Source organism: Callorhinchus milii, unplaced genomic scaffold (genome assembly GCF_018977255.1).
Source record: "Callorhinchus milii isolate IMCB2004 unplaced genomic scaffold, IMCB_Cmil_1.0 Scaffold20, whole genome shotgun sequence".
NCBI classification, from domain to species: domain Eukaryota; kingdom Metazoa; phylum Chordata; class Chondrichthyes; order Chimaeriformes; family Callorhinchidae; genus Callorhinchus; species Callorhinchus milii.
In genome coordinates, this window is record NW_024704761.1 from 12457444 (window position 1) to 12475092 (window position 17649).

General features: G+C 50.5%; 1 protein-coding gene and 1 non-coding gene across 2 annotated transcripts; both read right to left on the bottom strand.

Annotated features, from left to right (window-relative positions):
- trnat-cgu lies at nucleotides 1-72 on the bottom strand. Its single transcript has one exon. It is a non-coding gene; the product is annotated as a tRNA-Thr (tRNA).
- An 8381-nt stretch (nucleotides 73-8453) lies between these two features.
- Nucleotides 8454-16546, bottom strand: utp6 (UTP6 small subunit processome component). Its single transcript, XM_007884426.2, has 19 exons — nucleotides 16402-16546; nucleotides 16225-16309; nucleotides 15433-15474; nucleotides 15247-15339; nucleotides 15113-15160; nucleotides 14688-14751; nucleotides 14202-14320; nucleotides 14007-14081; nucleotides 13811-13892; nucleotides 13292-13376; nucleotides 11317-11495; nucleotides 11100-11179; nucleotides 10924-11001; nucleotides 10564-10740; nucleotides 10342-10422; nucleotides 10146-10255; nucleotides 9715-9781; nucleotides 9510-9582; nucleotides 8454-9291 (listed from the first exon to the last, which is right to left on the bottom strand). Exons 1-19 carry the CDS (start codon nucleotides 16491-16493, stop codon nucleotides 9125-9127), a joined length of 1797 nt encoding a protein of 598 aa, XP_007882617.1. The 5' UTR covers nucleotides 16494-16546; the 3' UTR covers nucleotides 8454-9124.
- Nucleotides 16547-17649: the final 1103 nt, after the last annotated feature.

Consider the following 17649-nt stretch of genomic DNA (forward strand, 5'->3'; position numbering starts at 1 on the left):
AGGCACGGACGGGGTTCGAACCCGCGATCTTCGGTTTACGAGACCGACGCCTTACCACTTGGCCACCGCGCCTGTGGGGCTCAGAGCGGCCCGAGCGGGACTTGAGGGGGGACGAGAGAGGGAGAGGGAGGGGGGGGGGGGGGTCCTCTCCCGGAGCCGTGTTGATGAGACCGCGCTCCCCCCCCCGGGGGGTGTGGACCCGCAGCGCCTCCTCCCGGCGGCCCCGGGGAGCAGCGCCTCCTCCCGGCGGCGGAGCTGAAGTGACGACGTGTTTCGCCGCCGATGTGAAATGTGACGTTTTTTGATGGGAGTTCTCAAACGAGAAAACTCTCGTTTGAAAAACGGAGACAATTTTGTCGGATTCGCGAAAGTCTCGAAGGACCTGAACATCCGCCCCGTGACCGACAGGGGTCAGTCACACAGACCCGCAGCACCTCCACCACCTGCCACCAGAGGGCACCAGAACTCCACTCAATGCAACAGCCAAGTGGAGAGTGTGAGGGAGGGGGCGCAGTGTGTGTTTGTGTGTGTGCATCACCCTTCATGGCTGCCCCCCCCCCCCCCCACTGGTCCTCACCTCCAAAGCCCTCCATGGCCCTGCTCCCCCCCTACCTCTGCGACCTCCTAACCTCTACAACAACAGCGACTTGGATCTTTCTGGCGCCCTAAGGGGAGGAGCCAGGGAGGGGGAGGAGCCTGGGAAGGGGGAGGAGCCTGGGGAGGGGAGGGCCCGGGGAGGAGCCAGAGTGAGGGGGAGGAGCCAATGGAGGGGGAGGGACCAAGAGAGGGGGGAGGAGCCAGGGGAGGGGAGGAGGCAGGGGAGGGACCAGGGGAGGGGGAGGGGGAGGAGCCAGCTGGTGGGGAGGGAGGGAGGGAGGGGCCGGGGAAGGTGACCAAAGGCGCGGTCGAAAAGAAAGGTCTTCAGAAGGGACCTGAAAGTAGGAAGAGATGGGGAGGGAGTGAGGAGGGGAGTTCCAGAGCCTCGGGGGGTAGTGTCTGAAGGCACAGCCACCGAGGGGGGAGCGGAGGACTCGGGGGATGAGGAGGAGGTCAGACCGGAGGAACGAAGGCAACGGGTACTGTGCCGAGGAGAGAGGAAGTCAGAGAGGTCGGGGGGTGCAGAGGAGTGTAGGGACTTGAATACGAGGTGAGGTTCTTGAAGTGGATCCTCTCTGGGACAGGAGCCGGTGCAGTCCGGCCAGGACTGGGGGGAGCGGGGAGCGGAGTTTGGTTCGGGTAAGAATGCGGGCGACAGAGTTTTGGACGATCTGGATTTTATGAATGGTACCAACCCTACCAACCTGCCCGCTCCCTCCGCTCAGCGGGAGCAACACTGTGGAGGGCTTTGAAAGTGAGGACCAGGATCTTGAACTGTATCCTCTGTGAGATGGGAAGCCGGTGGAGTCGGACGAGGAGGGGGGTGATAGGGTCACGGAGCCTGGTACAGGAGAGGACACGGGCTGCAGAGTTCTGGATGATCTGCAGCCTATGGAGGGAGGAGTTGGTGAGGCCACAAGCAGGGAGTTTGCACAGTCGAGCCTCGATGTTATGAAAGTGTGTATGAGGGTGTCGGTGGCCTGCGGTGTGAGACAGTGGTGGAGCCGGGCAATGTTGTGGAGGTAGGGGAAGGCAGAGGGGGTCATGGCACGGATGTGGGGTAGAAAGGACAGTTAAGGGTATGTCAGGACAGCAGTGGGTCCTGGAGTCGAGGGTGGGGGCAGAGGGAGAAACATCGGTGTCATCCGCATATATGTGGAAGTTGACCCCATGTCTGCGGATGATGTCACCAAGAGGGAGTATATAGATATTGAATAGGAGGGGAACAAGGACAGAGCCCTGAGATGGTGCGGGGGCTGGAGGAGAAACCGTTTGAGGAGATGAAGTGCAGGCGGTGTGAGAGGTACGATATGGACCAGTCAAGGACAGCGCCTTGGAAGATGAGGTGAGAGGAGAGGCAGTGGATAAGGATAGAGTGATCAATGGAGTGACTGGAGGGAAGTGCAGTGGTGACCCCCCGGGGTCGGTATTAAGACCACTGTTGTTTGTGATCTATATAAATGACCTGGACTTGGGTATAGGGAGGACAATTTCCAAGTTTGCAGATGATACTAAGCTACGAAAAGTAGTAAACAGTGAGGAGGACAGTAACAGACTGTAAGAGGACACAGACAGACTGGTAACGTGGGCCGACACGCGGCAGATGAAGTTTAATGTGGGGAAATGCAAAGTGATGCATTTTGAGAGGAAGAATGAGGAGAGGCAATATACGCTGATGGGACAATCTTACAGGGGGTGAAGGGACAGAGAGACCTGGGGGTCATATAGTAAATGTTTGAAGGTGGCCGGACAGGCAGATAGAGCTGTTAAAAAAGCATATGGGACACTAGGCTTTATAAATAGGGCATAGAATACACAAGTCAGGAGGTTATGATGAACCTTTATATAAAACACAGGTTAGGCCTCAGATAGAGACTGTGCTCAGTTCTGGACCCCACACTTTATGAAGGATATCAAGGCATTGGAGAGGGTGCAATGGAGATTGACGAGGATGGTACCAGGAATGAGGGACCTCAGTTATCAGGAGAGGCGAGAGAAGCGAGGATTATTCTCCTGGGAGCAGAGAAGGTTAAGAGGAGACTTTATAGAAGTTTTCGGAATTATGAAGGGATTCAATAGGGTGAACAGGAGAAACTATTCCCACTGGCGGGTGGGTCAGTAACCCGAGGACACCGATTGAAAATAGTTGTTAAAAGAAACAGGGAAGGTGAGGAGAAATATTTTCACACAGCGAGTTGTTCGGATCTGGAATACATTGCCTGAAAGGCTGGTGAAGCCGATTCAATAACAACTTTTAAGAGAGATAATTATTTGGGGAGGACAAGTTTGGAGGGCTATGGGGAGAGAGTGGGGGAGTGGGGTTGATCAGGGCTATGGGGAGAGTGCGGGGGAGTGGGGTTGGTCAGGGCTATGGGGGGGGGGGGAGTGGGGTTGATCAGGGCTATGGGGAGAGTGCGGGGGAGTGGGGTTGATCAGGGCTATGGGGAGAGTGCGGGGGAGTGGGGTTGATCAGGGCTATGGGGAGAGTGCGGGGGAGTGGGGTTGATCAGGGCTATGGGGAGAGTGCGGGGGAGTGGGGTTGATTTGGAAACTTTTCAAAGAGCAGCACAGACACGATGGGCTGAATGGCCTCCTTCTGTGCTGTATAATTCTATGATTCTATGAATATGTTTTGGAACCAACATATTCTAACATGATTTGTTGATGAGTAACAAACCAGAATTGGTTAACTATCTGACAGTGCGGGAACACCTTGCAAATAGTGACCATAATATGATTGAATTTGATATAAGGTTTGAGAGGGAGAAGGAGAGTCGCAAACCAAGATTTTAAATTTAAAACTTTATGGCAAACTTTGAAGGGATGAGAAATAAATGAACTGCTAAACGGGGCTGAACTGTTAATGGGTAAACCCACAGACATATCGTGGGAAGTTTTCAAAGAAGAATTTAGTACAAAACAGAACCAGGCCATCCCCCAAACACAAACGCTCAACAGCCAGGCTCAACAAATGAGGTCAGAGGCAGCAACAAACTAAAAGAAAGGTTAACACGAACGGAAGAACAAGTAGAAATCTGGCGGCCTAGGAGACTTATAAAAAACAAGGAAGAGATACAAAGAAAGTAATGAGAGGTGCAAAGAGGGAATATGCAAGAGATATCAAGGGCAATAGTAAAAGTGTTTAGAAATATATTAAGAGAAAGAGAGTGGTAAAGTGGAATGTGGGCCCCATTAAAGACAAATGTAGGTGAGACTATAATGGATAATAAGGATGGTAATGGAGAAAATAATGGGATTAAAGATAGACAAATCTCCAGGAACTGGTGGATACCACTCCAGGGGATTAACAGAAGTAGGGGAGGAAATTGCAGATGTGTTAGTCATAATTTTCCAAAGCTCTACATTCACGAATTGTGCCCTTGAATTGGAGAATTGCAAATGTCACTCCATTATTTAAGAAGTGAGGGAGGGAGAAACCAGGTAACAGCAGACCTGTCAGCTTCACTTCAGCTGTGGGGACGTTACTGGAATCTCTCATCAAGGACAGAGCGACTGAGCACTTGGACAAGTATGAGCTAATCAAAGAGTCAGCGTGGATTTGTGAGGGTAGGTCATGTCTGACGAATCTGATTGAATATTTTAAGGAGGTCAATAACATGATGGTTAGAGAGTGTCTGTGGATGTCGTCTACAGAAGGAATTTGATAAGGTTCTGAATAAGAGATTATTAGCAAAAATAAAAGCACATGGAATGGGAGGTAAACTTGCCATGTGGCTTGGTATTTGGTTAGGAGGCAGGAAACAGAGAGTAAGGATAAAAGGAACGTGGTCTGATTGGCGGGATGTGACTAGTGATGTTCTCCAGGGGTCTGTACTGTGGCCTCACCATACACATATATAAATGTCTTTGATGAAGGAATAGAGAGTTTTATAGCAAAATTTGCAGCTGACACAAAGTTAGGAGGCTCAGTGTTTGGCCCATAAAATATGCAGTCAATTCACTTTACAGTATAATCTGTGAAGCACTTTGAGACATCTTGAAAATGTGATAAGGCGCTACATCAAATGCAAGGGTTTTTATTATTATTAGATGGGTGCAGGAAGATGCAAAGGGACTTAGATAGATTAAGTGAGTGGGCAAAACTGTGGCAGATAGAGTTCAACATGGGGAAGTGTGAGGTCATGGATCCCAAAATAGCAAAACAGAATATTTTCTAAATGGGGAGAAACCTCAGAACTTTGGAGGAGCAAAGAGATTTGGGTGTCCACGTACACAAATCACTAAAGACAAGCTCACAGGCACAAAACATTATCAAGAAGGCTAATAGGATGTTGGCCTTTTATCTCAAGGGGTTGGAATATAAAGGAGAGGAAATGAGACTTCAACTATACAGAGCCTTGGTCAGACCCCATATGGAGACTGTGTTCAATTTTGGGCACCGCACCTCAGGAAGGATATATTGGCTCTGGAGAGGGTGCAACACAGATTCACCAGAATGATAGCAGGGCTGAAAGGATTAAATTATGAGGGCAGGTTACATAAGCTTGGTCTCCATTCCCTTGAGTTTGGAAGGTTGAGGGACGATCTGATTGAGGTTTTTAAAATAATAAAGGCATTCGATAGGGTAGCTACAGAGAAACTATTTCCTCTGGTGGGGAATCCAGGACAAGGGGCCAATAGCTTAAATAATAATAATAATCCTTGCATTTGATATAGCGCTTTTCACATCTTCTTGACGTCTCAAAGCGCTTCACAGAACACACTGTAAAGTGAATTGACTGTATATTTGTGGGCGAACGCGGCAGCCAATTGCGCACAGCAATGTCCCACAAACAGTCGTGGACTTAAAATGACCAATTTATTATTGTTTTTGTTTGGGAGGGATTATTATCAGGCGTGTAGAGTAAGGAAACTTGCCCAAGGTTTTGCCCTGCCTGGAATTGAACCCAGGTTAAAATTAGTGCCAGGTCATTTAGGAACATAAGAAATTCTAGTTGAAAAAAGACCAAGGTCCATCTAGTTCGCCTTCCACCTTCCCGGCGGTCACAGGCACATATGTCCAAACTACCTTCTCTGTATCCCATAATGTTGTTTCCTAAAAAAACTAATCTGTGTTTGAAAGAATCAACACTTCCTGCTTCAACCGTCTCCCTCGGGAGCCACAGGTTCACTATTCACTCACTAAAATAGTGTTTGTGTATTCATTCTGAATTTACCCCTTTCAATCGCAGCCTCTGGTGTTACTATCCTGGACAAGTTGAAACAGCCCGTCATGATCTATATTGTTTTGCCCCTTTAGAATCAAGGAGTTCTATCAGGAGGCAGTTTTTCACCCAAAGGGTAGTGGAAATCTGGAACTCTCTTCCCCAAAAGACTGAGGTGATTGGATGTTTGTTAGATCAGGTTATCAGGGGTTATGGGGCAAGGCTGGGTAATTGGAGTTGAGGCACAGATCAGCTATGAATAAAATGACAGAATAGGCTTGAGGGGTTGAATGGCCTCCTCCTGATCCTGTGTTCCCAGAGGATGTACCAAGTTCACTGCTTTAATAACACAGCCAGCATTACCACTGCTCTCTCCCTATATCCAGGATCCAATCCCTCTGATAAAACCACTCACCCAGCTCCCAGTGTACACCCCTTTAACAAGACCAGAAACCAGTGTTGAACTGGCAGCTTACCTAATACTATTTCTAACCCACCTCTGATGTTCTTAATTCTGTCTTCAGTGAGCAGGCTATAAACCATTAGCCTCTAATCTATTCCTAACCTAAATCTTAACTGTTAGGAGGCCATTCAACCACATTTCACAATTTGAAAAACTGCTTCCTGATTTCACTCCTAAATGACCTTGCTCTAATTATAATATGATGTCAGTCACCAACCAGCCTCTAAACTGTCACCAACATCTCTAACGTGCCAGGAAACAGCCTGAAAGGTGCCACGAATCAGCATCCTCTCCAAGGTGTGGCTCCACATCAGATTCCTTCAACAATTCTAACCAGGGATACAGGTCACAAGTTGCTGGATTTCAAGTCTCCCTCACAGACACTTTCCAGCACATTTGCACATAAGTGGTTTAACTGTCCTTGTACAGAGAGAGAGCACTATAATAAATAATAGTAATCCTTGCACGTGCCTTATCTTGTCTTCGAGACAGCTCAAAGTACTTTGAGATGTCTCAAAGCTGTATTAATGATCAATTTTTACAGAATATACTGTAAAGTGAATTGACTGTATTTTGTGAGCGAAAAGCGGCAGCTAATTGTGCAAAGTAGCGTCCCACAAACAGTTGTGGATTGAGTGACCAAATTATTGTTTTTTTTCATGAGGAATTATTATCCCCGGAAAAATGATCCACCAATCGACTGACAACCAACTGGGTAAACAGAGGCGTGTGCAGTAAGGAAACTTGCCCAAGGTTTTGCCCTGTCTGGGAATAGAACCCAGGTCCTCTTGCTTGTGAGGTGAGTGCTGTAACCACTAAGCTGGTTAGAGCACTCAAAATAGCACTGCCATTGATTTCTGTGATGTTTACAATTCTAATATATAAAAGTTTTGCTTTTCTGTAACATCACATATTCAAGTGTTCAAACAATTTAATTATCGTTTTTGATTAAAATGAGAAAACTATAAAGGTTTAGTTACAGAATGTGCAATTATTTCCTAATGATGACAAGTGCACAAAGCAGCTACACACGTTTGGCTAAACTGATTTCTCAACATTTTCTGCTATTGTATCTGAAGTTTGCGCAGAGCTGTCAATGTTCTCAGGTGACTTCGAGTTCAGGTGCAGAAAGCAGCTCATTCCAGGGAATCAGATGAGGTGGAGCATTGGTCTCAATTTCACAGGCAGATCCCTGTGAGTGATACAAGTGGGCAATGTGTCCTAATTTATCCCTTAAGGTGTAATCCAGATAGAGACAGGTTGGATAATCTATCAGATTACAGTATAACCCGTGAAGCACATCCTCCTGACGTCAAACCAAATGTAAGAATTGTTTATTATTTATAACTAGGAGCTCACCAGTGCCACTGTGTCCATGAATAATAATCCTTGCATTTGATATAGTGCTTTTGGCATCTTTGAGACATCTCAAAGTGCTTCACAGAATATACTTTAAAGCCAATTGCCCACAGCAGAGTGCCACATTTGTGAATTGATTACCCAAATTACCACTTTTATTTATTTTGAAGGGATTATTACCCCAAGAAAAGTGATCCGCCTATCGACTAACACCCAGGTTCCTACTTACTGCTAGGTAAACAAGTGTGTGGAACAAGGAACCTTGCCTAAGGTTTCACCCTGACCGGGAATCAAACCCAGGTCTCGCTTGTGAGGCGAGTGCTCTTAACCACTGAGCTACACGAATCCATTCTCAGCAGTCTGTGCTTCCTGTAGTCAATTTGGTGATGTGTTATAATTTATCAGCATTTGTGAAATTGGTTGTTACAGTGGTGACAACAAACCTGAAACACCTTTGTTTTGCTGGTGAAGGATGGAAATCCTCAGGTGCATTTACACCTGCGTCACATACACTATCATTGAGGCCCTTCAACACTCGGACACAAAGTGCCCTCTGTGCTCTCTCACGGCAGCGGCAGAATCTCTTCAGGGAGCAGGAGAATCTCTGAAGTGAGCTCCAGAACCTCAAGCTGATATGGTCTATTTTTTCTGTATTAATTGTTATAATTGCAATTGTTGCAGTTTTCATGGCGTTATGTTATAAATTGAAGATTTACAGAAATGAATTCAAATGCACGAAGATGCAGCAAAACCTCCAGGGTTTAGGGCAGACAAAAATTCATGTTCTGTCTCAGATAATGATGCTAACTGCTAATTTGACACAAATAGAAGAAACACTACAAACAGTAAGGATTGCGCTTCAGGAAAAGGATGAGGAAATGGAAACAATCTTTATAATACTTCAAGAAGAAATTAATATACTTGAGTCTCTCAAAACAAAGTTTTTCCACAGGAAACCAAACAACTTGGTTTGCAAAGGAAATGAATCTTGATCAGCAATGCGTTGTTTATACACAGCTGGCCTCACACTGGACTGGACAGTGGCTGAGGTTACCAGTGAGGAAATTACATACATTTAATCTGTAGTCAATATTAATAAAAGCTGGTGGACACATTAGATGGATGTGGTCTGACGCCAAACTAAATCAGGAACTTTCTGAGATCTCAGGAATGTAGAGAGAGAAAAAACAAAGTTGGACAGAGAAACACAGGCTATGTTTAGAAGCTGAGCAGGACACCAGCCTCTCCGACATCAGTCTGTGAGACTTTCACCCCCACCCTCGCTGGCTCCATGGCTCCCTCGCCCCCCCACCCCACGCAGATCCTCGTCCTGTCAGGGACAGAGTGTCTGGGCCAAGACACCAAGACAGTGAGAACTTGTTCAGGGAAAAAAATTTAATCACATGATTTTTTTCTCTGTTTCTAGTAGTTTCTCTTTGAAGAAAGGATTGGCCATTGCAGGAGCTCCAGGTGTGGGTTTAAAGGTTAGCGGAGCCTGTTGTCTGCTGTTTAGTTTATTTAGACAGTTGCTAATGGTCACTCACTCCTGCTCCAAATGTCCTGTCTGGAGGAGTGTGTACTGAGTCACAAAGTGTTCCACGCCCTCTCCCTGCAGCGCCTGCATGGCTCTCCAGTGCAGCTTCCCCACATTGCATGGCTGCCCGTGTGGGTGGCTGTGCTCCTCCCAGATGTAATCCAGCCATAGGTCTGAGAACAAAGTAGAAAAACGGTGAGAACCAAACCCCGAATAGTGAGACCCCAGCCCACAGCCCCCTCCCCAAGTCAGCATCGTCTCCAAAGCCCTCGCGCTCGCACAGTCAGCCTCCATGGAAACTTCCTGTTTAATCCCCATCAAAAGACACTTCACACAGTCCAGCTGAAGTGACCTCAGACTTGGTGCCATTGATTAGAAAGGGAGTCGTTACCAGCATCTGTGGATCCAAACTCGCGGAGCGCTCGCTCATACACCTCTCGCAGCTGCAACATTTTACAGGCTTCCTGCGGAGCAATAATGTCGCGGTTACAACAACAACCTGCACTTGTATAGCTACCTCCACAGACCCAACACTCCCGCGGGATCTCACAGCAGAATTCCCTCTCCCAGGATCTCCCACCCATGGGATCACTCACCTGCTCCTTTTCAATCTCAATCATTTTCCTGAAAAATTCCAGAGAGAAAGGCCGAGACTCCCGCAGGCTGGAAGCAGAAAAACAGCAAACAATGAAAACACCAATGACGTGGGTATCGAGTCCCAGCCACAGTGAGCAGTGCTGGGGGCAGTCACAGCGAGTAGTGCTGGGGGCAGCAACAGCCACAGTGAGCAGTGCTGGGGGCAGTCACAGCGAGTAGTGCTGGGGGCAGCCACAGCCACAGTGAGCAGTGCTGGGGGCAGTCACAGCGAGTAGTGCTGGGGGCAGCCACAGCCACAGCGACCAGTGCTGGGGGCAGTCACAGCGAGTAGTGCTGGGGGCAGCCACAGCCACAGTGAGCAGTGCTGGGGGCAGTCACAGCCACAGCGAGCAGTGCTAGGGGCAGCGCGGTGACACTAGTGATCACCCACCTGTTGAAGACTCTCTTTGCCCCTCGGTAGCCTGCCGTCCGGTGCGCCCAGTCCAGGTACTTCTCCTTCACAGCCACAGAGACGGGCTTGATTGGGGACAATAGCGCCTTCTGTGGGTACAAATCAATGTCATTGAGATGCTGCGTCGCCCATCAAAACCTCTCCCTCCTCAGCCACCGAGTGCCACCAAACTCACCTGATAAATAGCTTCAATTTCCTCCTGGCTGTTTGTGTTTTCACTCCAATCCAACCAGAGAGTCCACAAAGGTAAACTGTCCTGTGAGAGAGGAAGGTAGTGAGTGTAAGAACAGCATTGACCACTGAGCCCCGAGGCTACTCCCTGCTCTGCTATCAGCAGCTCTGTATTGGCTGCTACTGTCCACACAGGGCCTCTTGGCCATCAGGGAAGTTTACCAACCTTGGGTGGGACCTGGCGGAAAGCTTCCTCACACAGGCTGTTCACAGCATTGCTCTGTAACCCCATCAGAACCTGGAGCCGTTGCACCCAAACCTGCACTGAACTACTGTAACGAGCCTCAGTCATAGCCACACGTGCTGCCTCCTCGGGTTTGCCCAGATCCACCAGCAGCTGCAGCTGAAAGAGACAGACAGACAGGCAGGTTATTGAACGGAATTGCTCCTGTGCCTCCACTGGCCTACAGTGAGCTGTTATCACTGTTGCTGATTATACCGAGATCCACACTGGATAACTTTCACAAAGAACTCCCTTGCCTCCCTTCACCCTCTCACATCCACACACACACACAGTGACACCTACCCACTGCGGTAAGAGAGTTTCTGGAAACAGGTTGCTCTCACGCGCCCGTTCAAACACTGACAGCAGCTTTGTCTGTCTCTGCAAAACAGAAAGGAATAATATGAAACTTTGCTCTTGCTCCCAGCAGCCCCCTCATCCCCTGCAGTGGTCACACCTGTGGATTCCTTGTTACTCACCATCTCTCGCAGGGCCTTATTGTTGCTTTTCCGTTTAAACCTCTCCAGGCAGAAGGTGATGTAACATTTCCACACAGCCTCTGTGGTCAGACCAGAACACAGCAACCGTTAGTTTACTGTGTCACTCAGTCGCTGAAGGCCTGTCAGTGACTGAGAAATGCTGTCAGTGACAGCACTAGTGCCCCCCACCACTTCCCCCACACACATATGTTCTAACCTGTTGGCACCTTGCACACGGCCTCCTCATACACGGCATGGCACCGCCCCTCACGCCGGGACACATCACACGCTTGTAGTCGTGGCAACACTCCAGCCAATGGCAGAGGCTCAGCCTCCAGCTCACGTCTGGCCAGGAAGTCCCAGGTCGTGGCGTTGTTGGTGTGAAGTGTCTGTAAACTGCAGAGCAGCACAAACAGCACGTCACACACATGCACACAGCTCGGCACGCATGCACACAGCATGCCTCGCCCACATGTAACGTAACACCCACATGCCAAACACATGCCACGTCAAACATACACAACACCCAATACACACAGCACGCCATCACACACAGCGTGCCAACAACAACTTGGATTTATATAGCGCCCGCCACATTGGACGGCATCTCAGAGCGTTTCATAGTAACGGATCCCAGCACCGAGCCAAGTGGAGGAAGGTGACCAAAGGAGCGGTCGAAAAGAAAAGTCTTCAGCCGAGACCTGAAAGTAGGAAGAGAGGGGGTGAGGGGAAGGGAGTGAGGAAGGGAGTTCCAGAGCCTCGGGGCGCAGTGGCTGAAGGCACGGCCGCCGAGGGTGGAGCGAAGGGGGACAAGGGGGAGGCCAGACCCGGAGGAACGAAGGCAATGGGCACTGTTGTGAGGAGCGAGGAGGTCAGAGAGGTCGGGGGGTGCAAAGGAATGGAGGGATTTGAAAACAAGAGTGAGGATCTTGAAATCAATCCTCTCTGGGATAGGCAGCCAGTGCAGTGATTGGTGAGCGGAGTTTGGTGCGGGTAGGAATGTGGGCGGCAGAGTTCTGGATGACCTGGATTTTATGGATGGTAGTGGAGGGGAGACCGGCGAGGAGGGCATTTGAATAGTCCAGGCCAGAGGTGACAAAGGAATGGACCAGGGTTTCGGCGGCTTTTGGGGTGAGATATTGGCAGAGACTGTCAATGAGTCAGAGGTGAAAGAAAGCGGTGCTGGTGAAGGACCGGATGTGAGGGAGGGAGGAAGGATAATCGGGGGTTGAACCTGAAGCCTGGGTTGCATACGGGTTCGGAGAGTTTTAGGGGCAGGTCGGGTAAGGCGGAGGAGATGAGTGAGAACCGTGCGATTGAAGAAGTTGACTAGAGCCAAAAAGTGTCGCTTCCGTCTTGTCAACATTTAGCTGAAGGAAATTCATGCTCATCCAGCTCCTGAGGTCTGACAGGCAGTTGACAGAATAACAGGGGAATGGGGATCGCAAAGTGAGGTGGAAAAATAGAGTTGGGTGTCGTCCGCATACATGTGGAAGTGTACCCCATGTCTGCGGATGACATCCCCAAGAGGAAGCATATAGATTAGGAAGAGAGGGGGCCAAGGATGGATCCTTGGGGGTACCCTGCAGATAACCGGGTGAGACCGTAAGGAAAAGCCCTTTGTAGAGATGTACTGCTGGTGGTTTGTGAGGCAGGACTCAAACCAGGTGAGTGCGTTCCCACTGAGGTGGATGACGGAGGAAAAGCGGTGGAGGAGGATGGCGTGATCGACTGTATCGAACGCCGTGGAGAGGTCCAGGACAAGGAGGCAGAGGGAGCCCTGGTCACGACAGGATATCATTTGTGACTTTCACAAGCGCAGTCTCTGTACTGTGGGTGGAAACCGGACTGGAGGAGTTCGAAGAGGGAGTGGGAGGAGAGGTGTGCGCGGAGTTGATTGGCAACAACGCGTTCTAGGACTTTGGCAAGGAGGGGCAGGTTTGAAGTAGGGCGGTAGTGGCTAGAGTTTGAGGGATCTAGGGAAGGTTTTTTGAGGAGGGGGGTTTTGACAGCAGTTTTGAGGGGCAGGGACTGATCCAGGGGAGAGGGACTGATTGATGACATCAGCCAGTAGTGGGCAGAGAGATAGAGCACGCCAAACACACACAGCACGCCAAACACACATGCAAGACACATGTCCAGTCACATGGTAACAGATAACATCCTCATTCAGCCACGTAGAAAAGACTCACTCTTGCAGAATCTCTCTCTGCAGCTCCTGCGTGAAACTGAAGAGGGCAGCGATTGTCAGCAACGAGAGGTGGAATTCAGCATCACCTGAATATAGCAAAGCAGAGATCAGTCACCGAGAACCACCCAGGTCACTGATGCTGGAGCACGATCTCAGCCCTGGAAACACTGGGAACCGATGGAAAATGTGCAGAGCTGCAATCAATGGTGCAACAACAACAACAACAACATTCCATTTATTGAGCGCCTTTCACGTCGGGAGGACGTCCCAAGGCGCTGTACAGTTGGGTCAGGACCCGAGCATTGGGGGGAAATGGTCAGGGGGAGGGAAGGGAGGGAGCGAGGAGGGGGTAGAGAGTCGAGAGGAGAGCTGAAGGCACGGTCAAAGAGAAAGGTCTTGAGACCGGCCTTGAAGGAGGAAAGGGAGGAGGCGGCGAAGGCACTGGGGGATAGAGTTCCATAGCCTAATCAGACACTGTACTCCACAGTGAGACAGACCCTGGAGCAGGTCAGGTGCTTACCTGGGATTTTCTCGATGGCATTTTTGTACACAACTCGCGCCAGCTCACCCTGCAGGATCTCCTTGGGATATGCAGATTTACTCTGTAAAACACGCAACACTCAGCCACCGGGCACCACAGCACCTGACACCAGGGCAGCACATCAATCCAGCCCCAACCATCTCCCCAGGAGTCAATAATGAGATTGTGTCCATACCTTGTCCCGATGAGTCTCCAGGACAGTCTTCTCCTTCTGTAGTTTTTCTGCATGCATCAATTCCATCCGGAAATACTGCAGAGAGACCACAAGGCTGGGATTAGTGTCAGATACAGGTTGCCGAGAAGCATATACCACCTACATCTCACGTCCCTAGAGTGAAGAGAAGCAGCTCAGACGCAGACCAAGCCTCACCTCCTGATACAGTTTATGAGATTTGGGATGAAAGCGTAAACCCCGCAGGAACAGATGCCTCGCGCTCTCTGAGGCCGTGCGATCCTCCAGCTCCCACTTGGCAGCCATGATCCACAGTGCTGGAAAATAAGTGATTAAAAAGGTGTAAAACACACAACCATGCCATCTCTCTGTCTGAGTGTGTGGATATCTGTGCTGAGGTACCAGAGGAAGTCTGTCCCCCCCCTGTTCCCCCACCCTTTTGATGGACACTGTCTTGGACCATTATTTCATCTCCCTTAACTCCTCCACCTCACTCCCTGCCACCCAACCCACTGCTATTTCTTACAATTGGAAAAAAAATTGTGAAAGGTGATATATGAATGGAATTTGTTGCTGCTGTTGTCTCCAGCACTAGTGAAGGGTCTAAGCTGAGTCACTGCCCCTTATCCTCCCTCAGACACTGCTGGATTTGCTAGTTTCTGAATGCCCTCAGCCCTTGCTTACCTGGCTTGTCTGGGTGAATGGCCAGCATTGCAGAGAAAACTTTGCTGAGCCTCAGCTTGTTGTTCTGTGAAATAAACAGAGCCATCAGTACCCATTGCCCTGAACTGTCCTCCACAGCCACAGACTTGGGCATCCTCACTCCCAGCAGCATTTCATCTGAGAATGGCTTTCCCTTTTCCGCTAGGAAGGGAAAGAAAGCCAATCTAGCTGGTGTTACAGCACAGACACGATGGGAATTCTGCTGGCTGCAGGAGGACAGACACATTTATCCAGGGAAGGAGGGTCCTCAGTTGGGCTTACTGTTGGCTTGAGAACAGGTTAGGTTGGGAAATTTAGTTGGAGGCGTCCCACATGATTTAGTGCCTGATGGCAGGTGAGGACAGAAATATTGACTAATCAGGAAATAAGATATCAAAAACACTTACCCATTTCTTGCAAAATGCGATGTGTGAAAGCCACAGCTTGATGTCACTCTGCAACAGACAGAATCAGTCAGTCAGTCAGACAGACACACAGACAGACAGATACACACACACACATACCAAATAACAGGCCTCACCTTCCACTTCTCAGTGGCTCCTTTGAAGACATTATGAATCCGGTTAATAATTATGTACTCAATCTCGTCCTTCTTGAATGTATAACCAATTCGCTGGAGGGAGGGAATTTAGAAAAAGGAGTTTAGAAATAGGAGAAAAGTTGGGAGCTTCGGGTAATGTAATGTAAGAGGAAGATTTTCACTTACTGCTCGTCTTTTCTTGATCAGTTCCAGGAAGTTAATTTCATACTGAAAAACATGAAAGGTAATAAACACACCAATAACAGCTCTACTGCACTTTTCACACCAGTGTTTACGTTGCAAACTAATACTCGATACTTACCAGATTTAGGTAAGCAGTATGAGTCCCTCCAGGGAGAGAGAGCACATCCCATTCCAATAAACATCTCTGGTATTTCCATGTGTAGGTGGGAAAGTGGAATTCTCAATTTAGTTTGGATACTCTTAAGCATAGTGCTGGGGTTTCTCATGTCAGACTCCCGGCTGAATGAAAAGAACCTTCCCCTTTCAAACTCTTCATGATACAAAACTCCCCCCGAACCCTTCAAGTTACAGGGAATGTGGTTGGAATGTAGAATTCATGGCCACAACCTATGGAGTCAGAGTCCTAAACATGGAATTAGATCACTGGTTTGAAGAAAAGGGGGTAAATTCAGAACAAATCTGTGGAAACACTACTTACAGTGAGAGAGTAATAAACTTATGGAACAGGGAGACAGATGGTGGAAGCAGAAAATGTCATTTGTTTCAAGAACAAATTAAGACAGATTTCTGCAAGAAAATAATATCTCAGGATACAGTATGTAGTTTGGGACAAGACATGAGAAGCGACTGTCAGGACGGTGGGGGGAAGCGAGATGGAGATGGCCTCTTCTTTCGCCAACAAATGATTATGTTATGAGGTGCAATGGAGGGTTTGGAGGATCCTGAGGACAGTAACAGCGCCGCAGAGTGCGGGCGGGGCCGCGGGTGTCTGACCTGAATGAAGTTGATGAAGTGCTCTTTGCTGAGAGCTCTGCGGTGCAGTTTGTACTCCAGAGCCGAGGTTTTCCTCACCACCGCCCTGTGGAGACAAGAGGGCACCGTGAACACGTGAGCCTCGGGCCCGGGCCCGGGACCGGGAGCCGCCGCGGCCCTCCCCCCGGGGACTCGCACCTGATCTCGTGGTGGGTGAACAGCCCGACCCGCTCCAACTGCTGCAGCACCGGCAGCTGCTGCTCGAGCCCCAACTGCGCGCCCTCCGCCATCACCGCGTGCAGCCGCGCTTCCGGTCCGGCACCGAACCGCTCCCCCGGGTTTCCGGTCCGGCACCGAACCGCTCCCCCGAGGCCGGGCGGGGGGTTCCGGGGCCGCTGCTCAATAACAAGCCCCAAATCTTAGCTGCCGGCGCTGCCCAGTGCTGTGTGTGTGTGTGTGTAGCGGGGGGGGGGCTGTGTGTGTGTGTGTGTAGCGGGGGGGGGGCTGTGTGTGTGTGTGTGTGTAGCGGGGGGGGCTGTGTGTGTGTGGTGTAGCGGGGGGGGGCTGTGTGTGTGTGTGTGTAGCGGGGGGGGGGTGTGTGTGTGTGTAGCGGGGGGGGGGCTGTGTGTGTGTGTGTGTAGCGGGGGGGGGCTGTGTGTGTGTGTTGTAGCGGGGGGGGGGCTGTGTGTGTGTGTGTAGCGGGGGGGGGGGGGGGCTGTGTGTGTGTGTGGTGTAGCGGGGGGGGGGGCTGTGTGTGTGTGTGTGTAGCGGGGGGGGGGGTGTGGGGGGGGGGGGCTGTGTGTGTGTGTGTAGCGGGGGGGGGGGCTGTGGTGGTGTGTGTGTGTGTGTGTAGCGGGGGGGGGGGCTGTGTGTGTGTGTGTAGCGGGGGGGGGGGCTGTGTGGTGGTGTGTGTGTGTAGCGGGGGGGGGGCTGTGTGTGTGTGTGTGTAGCGGGGGGGGGCTGTGTGTGTGGTGTGTGTGTAGCGGGGGGGGGGGCTGGTGTGTGTGTGTGTGTAGCGGGGGGGGGCTGTGTGTGTGTGTGTGTTAGCGGGGGGGGGGCTGTGTGTGTGTAGCGGGGGGGGGGGGCTGTGGTGTGTGTGTGTGTAGCGGGGGGGGGGGCTGTGTGTGTGTGTGTGTGTAGCGGGGGGGGGGCTGTGTGTGTGTAGCGGGGGGGGGGGGCTGTGTGTGGTGTGTGTGTGTAGCGGGGGGGGGGGCTGTGTGTGTGTGTGTGTGTGTGTGTAGCGGGGGGGGGGCTGTGTGTGTGTGTAGCGGGGGGGGGCTGTGTGTGTGTAGCGGGGGGGGGGCTGGTGTGTGTGTGTAGCGGGGGGGGGCTGGTGTGTGTGTGTGTGTGTGTGTGTAGCGGGGGTGGGGGGGCTGTGTGTACAGGGCCGCCCCCCTCCCCTGTGCTTTACACAGTGCACTGACCAACAGCTGTGAGTGATAATGA